At 43.2% G+C, this 11,922-nt stretch overlaps 2 protein-coding genes across 2 annotated transcripts in view; one reads left to right on the top strand and one right to left on the bottom strand.

Annotated features, from left to right (window-relative positions):
* LOC120951945 (uncharacterized) overlaps positions 1–5,915 on the top strand; it is a 7,006-nt gene extending 1,091 nt beyond the window's left edge. Inside the window, exons 1-2 of the mRNA XM_049607110.1 lie at positions 1–1,966; positions 2,074–5,915. The exon at positions 1–1,966 is cut by the window's left edge and continues 1,091 nt beyond it. Coding sequence (XP_049463067.1) covers positions 4,217–4,825 — 609 coding nt within the window. The 5' untranslated portion in view covers positions 1–1,966; positions 2,074–4,216 and the 3' untranslated portion in view covers positions 4,826–5,915. The remainder of the gene's footprint in view (positions 1,967–2,073) is intronic.
* The window catches only part of LOC120951927 (dnaJ homolog subfamily C member 16), a 53,549-nt gene that overhangs the window by 27,460 nt on the left and 14,167 nt on the right, over positions 1–11,922 (bottom strand). Inside the window, exon 3 of the mRNA XM_040370939.2 lies at positions 11,572–11,803. Coding sequence (XP_040226873.1) covers positions 11,572–11,803 — 232 coding nt within the window. The remainder of the gene's footprint in view (positions 1–11,571; positions 11,804–11,922) is intronic.

The raw sequence follows: 11,922 nt of genomic DNA, 5'->3' as shown, positions 1-11,922 counted from the left end.
GTGGGTAAATCGGTTGAGGTGTGTGATGAAAGCAAACAGGAACGCATCTCATCCTTCAGCACTTCGAGGAGATCGCATTTAATACCGACAGTGATTTGTTTTGGCAGCTCACTATGGAGGCTCGCTTTAAGGTCGGCAATGCTGGACGATAAGTCGACAGTGGTGTGTGTGTAAGGGGTAGACGACCTAAGCACAGCCGAACGCGGATCTCTATGGAACTTTACACAAGCCTAACATGCCCAAAAAAGTTGTGCACAGGACTCTATAATAGCGGACAGTTCCTCAGAGAGTCCACTGCATGTGAAACTCGGCATTGCACCAACCCTGGCATTTCACAATTCGATCAACAGGTACGATGTCATTGGCACAAGCGGCGCAGATACCGGCCATTGTAAAATGGCACAGCAATAGATCGCATGCGCCGATCCTCATACACTTTCATGAGACTCACAAGAGGAGCACGACAGAAGGCAGGAACATTGAAAAGCGGAATTTCCTCACTCATCAATGAGTTTCGCTTGAAAAAAGTGCAAACAAAACTGTTATTGAAGCGTTTTAAAAAGGGTCCAAAACGACGTTGTTTTTATGTAAAGGGGCAAGACGGACACCTGGTTGAAATAAACGTATTACTTAGATAATTGGAAATTGTTTCGTTTGTGGCACTAATATTCCTACATGTCTTGAATCATCGATGAAACCTTTTTCATCGCAAATAGCACACCATACCGCTGCACGCTACAACAATGTGTAGATTTTAGACAGCTCGCACCTATGAAAGATGGTGGCACACTTGCCCCAAATAGAGGGGGCTCTTTTGCCCCATAAGTTGTATCTTTTTTGAAATGGGATTTTTTATGACAAAAAGAAAGTTTTTTTCAACTAACCCCACAAAAAACTTAAAGTTTTCTCAGTTGTACGATGGTGTAAATATTTTCTCGGTTGATTGTTCCCATGATTTTTGAGAGCTTTTTTGGTTTTATTACTATGTTTGATAACTGATTACTACTACTAAAAAACTATAATAGTCTACTCAATTTTGAAACTCAACATAAATCAGTTGAAAAAAATGGGAAAAATAGATTGGTCTATATGAAATTCACACAGTATACCCAGTCATTGGAACGCAACTAACTGTATACACAATTGATAATTTTATTAAAGTTTTTATGGAAAAAATGCTTGGTGGCACTCTTGCCCCTATGGCACACTTGCCCCAAATTCCGCTATAGTATTGTTAAGACCCGGTTGTAAAGTCCAGAATTACGTTCGATGAAGTACCCGCTTGGCAAAGAGTAACTCATTATGATGCCTCTCGCTACCCATGGCCCTAGTTTTAAAGGAATCATGCGACACACTCGCACTCCACTACCTCATCCCATGGAAAAACGCTCCCACCATCGAGGTGTTGACCAAAATTTCGCTGTGTGCATGAGACACACACTCGCACTCCTCCCGCCCTCCACAGCTGAACGCTCCCACCGTTGCGAAGATGGGAGAATTTTTGCTCTGAGCGTGAGACCCTGAAGCGCAAGAGATGACACTATGTGTAAAGACGATCATAATTCGATATGGTCAAAATGCGTCGATTATCGTTTCATTTATCTGGTAATGATGTTTTCACTTCATCAAAATTTTAAACATTATCAACTAGGCTGATAACAATAGTTGAAATTTAAATCAGAATAAAATCAATTCATTTGAAGTAAAATAAATTACATTATACTTTATTTTGACCATATGATCAACACTTGTACATAGTGCCATTTATTTTGTGTTCTTCACTCTCGCGCTGTGTTGTTGATCGTTCGAAACTCATTGCCAGAACGAATGCAAATTTCATTTTGGAAGGATTGGTGCCGGAAGATGCAGCGAAAATTATTAAATGATAATAGAAAAGTGGTTAAATTAATCGTGAAAGATGTCAACGCAGGCGTAAATGCAGTATGTTTTGTTACATGATCTACGGGTAAGTGTATGCATAAGAAGAAGAATCTTCCAAATGATGTTTGTGTTCTAACAATCGTACTACTTTTAATGTTTGATTATTCTTCTATTATTTTCCATCACACGTAGCTATTTCATCACCAAAGCTTCTGATAACAGATCAAAGGAGATGGATAGGGCATACAGAGTCGCCGTTTAATTTAAAATACCTTCGTGATCGGTAAGTTTTAAATAGTACTAGTTTTGTTCACCATTCTAATGCTCGATATATCTTTCATTCCTCAGGCAAACGCATCAAACAGCAAGTGTTTCTCTTCCAACAGCACGTACCATCGGTGGATCAAGCAGCCAACGATTTTATCGCCAGTACGCGCCATCAAGAATTGAAATATTCCCGAATAGCTCTGTGAATAAAAAACTGCACACTTACTGTCGGAATTTCCTGGAATTTTTTGATCGGTCTACGCTCGCGGGAATGGTGGGTCCGTTGAGGAGAAGGAAAGAAAGGGTGGGAGCGAGGATTAACCAAAAACGCGGCATTGAGAATGAGGGGAGGTGCGCTCAGCGCTCACGCTGGGACACTCACGATGCTTGAAATAAAATGTTAACAAGCATCGATTTCAAGCATGCATGTCGCGCGACATTTTGCCAAGCGCCCTCTTGGCAGAAATCGCCTGTACACCCTGTCTCTCGCTACCCCCGTTCTACACGTGCGAGCAATCATGCGACACACTCGCACACTTCCATACGTCTCCACCCCTGAGCGCTCCCATCTTTGAGGTGTTAAGCAAAAATCGGCTCTGAGCTTGAGAGACACACTTGCACTCCACACACCCCCCATGACCGATTGCTCCCGTCATTGCAATGATGGGTTATTGTTACATCTGTGTGTGAGATCCTCGCTCTCACTCCGCCATGCCTTACCAACCTACTTCATGCCGCAATGCTTCCACATTTGCGGTGTTGGTAAAATTTTCAATTTGATGAGAGAGCGAAAGAAACAATGGGCGAATCATAGTTCTATTTGGCAAAACAGAAATAAAACAGATAAGCATAATTTAATGATATTTAATACAACACACAATAATTTACAATTAGTTTAAGAGTAATAATTATTCAATAAATGTGTGTTGTATTTTAAATCTTTTTTTCCTGGCAAATGAAAGTTGTACACAAAACTATTCTAAAAATTTGGACAAGTATTGAAGCTGTTCCATAGTGATAAAAGTTGTTTTCTTCATCTGTGGTTCGCCTCCCTTGTTTGACAGATATCAGTGTTGACAAAAATTGGCTTGGTTTGGTTCGGTGAAATTCTGGAGTGATTTATGCTGTTTAACTAATATTATTTCAATAAATTACAGTTTAATTTGCTTGTGCTTACCGAGCATATAAGTGCAGTTAACCAATATTTATTTAATTGACTGAGATTGATTGAGTGTCAGTGTGCGCAAGCGTAAAGGCGTTAAATTGGTTTAAATTAGCAGGTAAGTTGTGTAAAGTGTGATGATAGCTGGTGTTTTTTTTCTTTTTGAGTTTATAAACTGTATATTGTTATAGGATCCAGATATCCAGTTCGTAACGGCTCGAAGCAACGGGCAATTGTGGATCAGAAAGGAGGAAAGAAAGGGTGAGGGGGGAGAATAGTGAGCGAAAGCACTCACAGCCGGTGAGTGCGTAGCTTAAATGGATAACGGTAGCTTAAACGATCAAGCCTCTCGTGAGCGGGCACTCAGCGTGGCTTAAACTTTTGAATGCCAATAAGCTTTGTTTAAGCTACGAGTTTAAGCCTACATGTCGCGCGATTTCTGTCAGAAGGGCGGGTACGCTACTGGCGCACTGTCACGCCTTTCCAGCACACCTCCTCAAGACCCGCTTGGCAAAATGTCGCGCGACATGCATGCTTAAAATCGATGCTTGTTAACATTTTATTTCAAGCATCCTGAGTGACCCAGCGTGAGCGCTGAGCACACCTCCCCATTTACTTTAGTGGAATCTTTACGCAAAATCCGCACTTTTGACACTCTTAAAATCTAGTCGTTATAAGCAATACGGCAAAGCCGTCCCTACTAAATAAAAAAAATCTAGTCGTTATTAAGTTAAGTGAACACTGTGCGGTCTAAATAAGTGTCGTGACACGAACTCGCGATTGTCGAAATTATATACGTTACACGCGCGGTATAATCTTGTGTAAGTCTCACTGTAAGTTGAGAGCAGCACGAACTCGCGAGTGACCTTTTTTTGGAGTGACTGTGAAAACCCGTCGTTGCGGAAAATGGACGCAGGAGCAAATCAGGACGCAAGCTGTGAGGTGATTGAGCAGCATACGGAGGAAACGCCCCGGAACTCCCCGGAAAGGCGCGAAAGTGCCTCGGAAAATATTGTCTGGAAGGACGAATCAGCCTTGCAGCCCGCGGTATTACCCCGCGACCTGGAAGTAAGGAGAAAGTGGCTAGAGATCCGCAAGAAACAATTCGAACTCGAGAAATCTCGACAGGAGCTAGAGCTCGAATTGTTGGGACTGGAGTTGGAGGAGGAGAAATCCGATCGCAACAGCCGAGGTAGTGATTACGTGGAGAAGACGGAGGTCTGGCTGCATGACACGAAACGCGTCGGGAAGACTACGACAGTTCAACGTGATGGCGGGGAGCGCCTAGGTCATTCACCTTCGACCCCAGCGGGAAGCAAATCAGCAACAGCGGGTGCTATGCGGGTAGCTGCCGCACCTTCACGAGAGGAATGCGCGATAGCGAGCGCAAGCCGGGGTCAGCAACCCTCGACCCCAACGACGAACAGTACCCCTCCGGACTACGACCGGACCTTGGCGATAGACCAAGCCGCCGCCATGGAACGCGAATACGCGCAATGGAGGCGTGTGGTGTAGTCAGCATCACGAAACACCGGGCCAAACAACTCAGCCAGGCTCACAAGTCAGGAGCAATGGCCGCCGCGGCGGCGCCCTACACTAGTTCGACGATGACACCGACAAGAACGCCGACCCCAAAATCGCAAGGTGCATCCGTGGGACTGCCATTAACATCCAGTCAAAAGGCGGCGCGTGAAAACACTCCCAAAGAGCTGCCGGTATTTTCAGGGGCGGTGGAACAGTGGCCCTTGTTTATCACCGCCTTTGAGCGATCCACGGCCGCGTGCGGGTTTACGGATGATGAAAATCTGATTCGACTCCAACAGGCGCTACGTGGACCTGCATTAGAGTCCGTGGATCATGTGCTTCTACTCCCGAATGGTCTAAAGGAAGTTTTAGACATTTTGCGGACAGATTATGGTCGTCCCGACCTGATAGTGGACAACCTCGTCGATAAGGCGAGAAGGTTACCACCAGTCAGAGCCGAAAGGCTCGATACCTTGGCGAACTTTGGCAAGGCAGTACGCAAGTTGTGCGCCACAATAAAAGCGTCCGGTTTAGAAGATTATAATTGCAACGTTGCATTGCTAAAGGAGTTAGTTGCAAAATTACCAGCCGAGAGACGCCTGCAATGGGCACGCTATAAGGTGAAGTTAGCGAGGAAGACCATAGGAGAATTCGGCAAGTGGTTTACCGGAATTGCGGTGGCCGCGAGTGCCGAGGTTAACCTGTTCGAAAAATATACGCAACACACTGAAACGACGCGATCACAACCGGCGCGCCGACCACAAACTAACCACCACCACCTAAACGTTCACCGTACCACTACATGCGCGCTTTGCCACGATACATGTCGCACACTCGTAAATTGCGCAAGGTTTCAGGAGCTAACGATCTAGGAACGTCGAGTTTACATTAACGAACATCGTCGGTGCCATATATGTCTCGGAACACACCGAGGCCCGTATTTCGTCCGATCTCCTTGCGGCATGGACGGATGCCAGGCGAAACACCACCAACTGCTTTACGTAGAATGTGACACTACACAACGCAGCGGCAGCACACAACACGCACTGAACAATCACGTAAGCACTAAACCGAACTCACTCTTTGGTTACATACCTATCACGATATACGGCGGGAAGAAGGATGTCAACACTTACGCCTTCTTGGACGAAGGTTGTTCGGCGACGTTTATTGATCGAAGGTTGATCGATGAACTTGGCATTGAGGGCATTCCACATCCATTGTGCCTGAAATGGACTGGTGACACTACACGCGAGGAGGCCAATTCGTTAATGGTGTCGCTGCGGATATCAGGCGTCTACAGGGGAGCTCCAACATACGATCTTCAAAAGGTGCACACGGTGAACGAGTTATCACTTCCAGCCCAAACGCTACCGCTCGAGGAACTGGCCCAGAAATATTCACACCTAAGGGGCCTGCGGATAGCTTCTTATGCTGGAGTGAAGCCACGAATCCTGATCGGTATGGAAAATATCCACCTGGGAAAACCGTCAAGATGCGCTGAAGGGAGCTTCGACGAACCAATCGCCGCAAAGACGAGACTTGGATGTACTGTGTTTGGTCCATGTGCTACACCGACAACCATGAAATACTACTCACCACGATGACGGAGATTGAGATGATGGTAAACTCCCGGCCGCTGGCCTACATGCCGCTTGATGATGACTTGGACTTTCCCATAACCCCAAACCATCTACTGCTAGGCAGCTCAGACGGAAGAAAAACTACGGCGTTCTTCGATGACTCCCCGGCATCGATTACATCGTCTTGGAGCGCCACACAAGGGAATGCGGACCTTTTCTGGAAGTGGTGGGTCGCGGATTATCTTCCTAAACTAACCCGCAGATCGAAATGGTTTCATCCGGCTTCGCGCATCAAGGTAGATGATGTTGTAGTGATTGTGGACGGAAATTTGCCGAGGAACAGTTGGCCGATGGAGAGAGTTTTAAGCGTAATTTGTGCAAGGGATGAGGGACAGTGCAGACGGTAAACAGGATTTTAGAGCGTCCGGAGACAAAAATTTGCTGTTCTAGATGTAGACGAATAGGTTAAGTCGAGTGATGAGTCTAGCAAAGAACAACAAGGGAGACCGCATGGGATTAATGACAGCAGTGGGGAACAGAGCGAGCAGAAACAAACGTCATATGAGTGTAGCACCCAGGGGCGCTAGACTGATGGGGAGAATGTTGTGACAACAGCGTTTGTTATGGTTCTGGGGAACACTACAAATGTAGAGAGGAAACCGTTGTAGAATTCCACTGCTCGACAGGAGAAAACTCCATCGCGATTGAATCGCGATGGCGGGAGGTGGTGACAGGATAAAAGGGCCGGAGGACGGACTCCCGGCCTCTTTTCGCGCCAGTTACTCGGAGAATAAAAAATAATTTTGTGATTTTTTGCCACTAACAAATATCTACGAAACTTTCTTTTGAGTACCTTTTCGCAACAACATCTGAATGGATCAGAGACAGGAGAGGCTCAACAAGGCAACGCAAGTGGCAGAACAAGGCAACCACCACGGCAGCAGCACAGTAGTAACAACAGCGACAGCATCGGCGCAGACGACGAGGTGCCCCCGCCATCTCTGGATGAGATTGCCAGCGCCATGAAGCAGCTTAAGAGCAATAAGTCTGCTGGCTGTGATGGACTGGCGGCCGAGCTCTTCAAGATGTGGCCGGAGAGGCTTACCGCCGAAATGCATCAGCTGATCGTGAAAGTCTGAGAGCAGGAGGAACTACCGGAGGAGTGGAAGCTGGGTGTCATTCAGGGCGACAGATTGGATTGCTCGAGCCATCGCAGTCCCTACCCAAGTGACATTTGCTCGAAATTGTTTTCCCATATCTGCTCGATTAGTACTCGATACGCCTGAAATTGTAGATTTGTGTATGATCGAGTGAGTTGAAAGCGCTAAGATTTGGTGTGATCGTAAATTAGATTTTCTTCTATCGATTGACGATGCCGTCGAGCTCATTTTACTTTCGTAGCTTAGATTTTTTATGAAAAACAAAATAAAATTTTGTGTGATGTTATTTTGTAAAAAATCGATATGTATAAAATGGCTCCATGACCAACTATAACGATAGGAAACAATTGATTTTAAATGCCTTTTTCTACATTCCCTTAAACTGGTGCAGTTTAAGGGAAGTTTAAGGCTCCAGTTTAAGAGAATTCGCTCGAATTCCCGATTATTCGTGCCTGAAAATGTCAATTGGGTAATGCCACCTACAAGATCCTGTCCCAGATCCTGTTCTGTATCTGTGTGTATGGTTGACAAGTGCAGTGGTGTTCTAGGTTGTCTCGTAAATTTTATATGTGTTAAGTGGTGCAAAGTTTGGTTTTACTACTTAAATATGTGCTACCGGCGTAGATGAATATTGTACCGATAATATGTGTAGTTTATTCAGTAGTGTTAAACAAATTAAATTGTGATTAGTGCATCTTTTGTGAATCTGACGAGTCATTCGGCAACGACGCTTGATAGCAACATTAGCGATGATTATGGTATATGTGCAGGCATGAAGGTAAAGTAGTGTCTGTATTATTCGTTTGTAATCCTGTCTTCCTCTTCGGAGGGAATTCTCACCTAGCACCATGGAGCGCTCACCGGAGTGTTCTAAATGCTTCAAGACTGTGGTATCAAGTGGTGAACCGGTATTATGTCAAAGGCCATGTAAAGGTGTTTAATATCAAAGGTGTTCGACACTTACAAATTAATATGAAAATCAGTAAAAGACAATGCAAATGTTTTCTACAAATGTGAGAAGTACATATCTTCGTCTCAATCAGTTAGACTTCCATGCTAGTTAGGTGTGTGATACAGGGGCGCTTCACGATTCTAGTCAGTTTTTTGTATGGAGTTTGACAGTTGGAGGCTGAAATAATGTAAACACTCCATACAAACCACACACAAAACTAGCCTGCACTTTTCAGTCTAGATTATTCTAGCCTCAAAGCTAGAATTAGATTCGAATACCTGCTCGAAAAATAGCAAAACAAGGTGATGTTTACATTTATCCCAAGATGCATTAAAGAGATCAGGTGATGGAATATAGAATCAAAGTATATGTAGTCCAGGTGGTCTCATAGCATATTTTTTATAATCAAATTTGAACATCACTTTTTGACAAAACGGGTGAAATCTTTTATTCAAACAAGCTTTCTGGAGGCTTGACGAATACAAAAAACACTCTTATAATCTCCATTCAGTAACAGAAGCGATAAAAATCAGCCTTCTAAATTCATACACCTGGAGATAAGCCCACCTGTATATTATACCGACTTGGATAGCTGCTCGAAAACTGCTACACAATGCAAACAGCTGACAGGCTGAAATTTTTAGCCTACGAACTTAAAACGAATAGGGCCCCAATTTTGGAAAAAAGTTTTGGAGATAGTGGTCAACAATTGGTAACATTTCTGAAAACCAATCAACTATTAGCTCGCGAGCAATCCGGATACAGGGAAGGACACTCATGTGAAACTGCTCTAAATTTGTTGATTGCAAAATGGAAAGGTTTGATAGAAGAGGAGATGTCAATCGCGGCAGTGTTCTTAGACCTTTAAAGGGCATTCGAGACGATATCCAGAACTAAACTGTAACTGAGTTTAAACGCAGATGTGCTGTTTACGATAAACAAGCCTTCTAATTAATGTAATATGCGTTATGTTATGTGTGTTTATCTTATGTTTAGCATAGTAAGTTATGCACTGCACTTGTCATCCTTGATGATGATGAGAAAAAAGAAAATGAAGAATGATTAAAAAACAGTTTTGAGCCCGTGCGTGCGTCCCCTTGCGTTAAGAATGTCATCTAGGGTTTCTTGTTTTGTTAGTCAGCATGGGTGGTAATAAAAGGTAATGGGATATTTATTGCTACTATGTACATCCACTACAGAAGAAGGTATTTTGTAAACAGAAGTTGAACATTTCGATGGCACCACTTGATCGAATTACTAATTGATTAATTAATTAACGAATTAGTAAATGACAACATAAAATATTATCGTAAGACTAGCTTATTAAGCCGGTTTCACACGGGATAAAATTGATGTTTCGTTTTAGTTAAAAATAGAAGAACACTTTTTTTACACTTTTTTCATGTGTTTAAGATATTTACAGGCTATATGGCAATTTTAATCCATATATAAATGGTGGAGGCCTGTAATAGTGTAAGAATAATATGTGTTTTGTTGCATATTCAAAGGAATATTCAGTAAACTGCTTAACATGCCCATTTATTCAAATTCATACTTACTACAAGACAAAACAAGAAATGGTTGATTTTAAACTGTTTGTGTGAATCTCTTTCTAGAGGCCCTGGTACATTGAACATAATTGCTGCTAGATTTAAATTTTCACTGTTGGCGTCTCATGGAAGTGTTTGACCAATCGAGGGAATGATTGTGCCAGATATCAATGTTTAAGTAGTTTTGTCATCGTTGATGTACACAACGCGAAAATGGAGAAAATGTATGCACAACATATCTATGTACCAAATACCAATATTGGCCAATGGCTGCCAGATGCGCTAGTGAAATAAAAATTTCGCTAGCGAATAAAATCAGTAAACCCGCAATGAACGACACCCGTTCACTCATGTTACCTTTGAAAACACTTAAATTCACTTGTATAGTGTGGAAGGAAAATACAGGGTTTTTCGCACAACAAAATCGAGCATTTTTTGAGCTCGGTTTCTAGCTCGCTTTCCATCGACACCGATCGAGAAAGCGAACAGAAACGACCGAGGAACCGATCGAAGCTCTTGATCGATTGAGGTGTTTACGATCTTTCGAGAGAACGCGCTGTTTGTCTCTTTCTGAAAAAAAGCTCCGGTACGCGACCATGTTGGTTCAAAAATGATTATGGCCGAAAAATAGTACACACCCATGTTCTCTTTCTCCCCTCCTTCCCCCCCCCCCCCCCTCCTTTCACCTCGCTTTATCATTAATGGTTCTTGCTCACTAGCTACATTGAGCGAGAGGTTGAGAAGTTTTCGATCGCTTTGCGCAGCGGGTTGCTTAGCCAATCGGGCGTCGTCAAAGCGTTATCGGTCGCCGTAAATACTTTTTCGAGCGACGTAAACCCTCAATTGGGCATTGTCATTTCTATTCGGGCCTTGTGAAGTATGAATCGGGCATAGTGCAGAATGAATGCGGCCTACTCTTGAAAGTGTCAAATCGGTAGCTCTGGTGTGTTTGATCCATTCTTCTTCTTCTTTGGCACAACAACCGCTGTCGGTCAAGGCCTGCCTGTACCCACTAGTGAAGTGAGCTTGGCTTTCAGTGACTTATTGTTACCATAGCAGGACAATCCTACGGTCTATTCGGGACTTGAACCCATGACGGAAATGTTGTTACGTCGTACGAGTTGACGACTGTACCAAATGTTGTTAAAAAGTAGTCCTATGGCTGTGAGGCCACCTATTCTACATACAATTTAATTCTAAATTCCACCACCAGATCTCTTTAATACACCTGTATAAATGAAAGCACGATCTAGTTTTGATATATGTTCGAGTTGGTACTTGAATCTAATTCTAGCTTTGATGCTGAAATAATATAGGCTGAAAATCGCAGGATAGTTTTGTGTGTGGTTTTGTATGGAGTGTTGACATGATTTCAACCTCCAGCTGTCAACCTCCGTATCGTGAGAGACCCCACTGTTTTAAATACTTAGTTACTTTAGGAGAAATTGTCGAAAACTAGCCCAGGAAACGATGCATGACATGATATACTTACCGTTTGAATTTTCCAAGCGTTTGCTTTTGTTAAGTTGGATGTCTTCTTCTTCTAAATGTAGCAGGTAGGACATTAGATATCCAATGATAAGAATAAAGGTTACGGTACCAAGAACAGATATCGCTGGAAGAATATGTTCGTGTCCTAAATTATCTGAAATGTATTCTAATGCCAGAATGATGCGGTTTAGCATGCGCATAATCGAGCTTTCCGAATTCTCATCAAATAGATCCTAGAAAAAGAAATGACATGAATTAATATTAGATTTTGTAGGAGTAACAGGTTCTGTGATGAAACTAAAACGACACGTTTAACGCAGCTATGGCAAAATGATAAAATGTTTCGTACATG

The sequence above is a fragment of the Anopheles coluzzii genome, chromosome X (genome assembly GCF_943734685.1).
Source record: "Anopheles coluzzii chromosome X, AcolN3, whole genome shotgun sequence".
Taxonomy (NCBI): domain Eukaryota; kingdom Metazoa; phylum Arthropoda; class Insecta; order Diptera; family Culicidae; genus Anopheles; species Anopheles coluzzii.
Note: the sequence above shows the minus strand (reverse complement) of the source record. Positions and strands in the feature narration are given on the sequence as shown.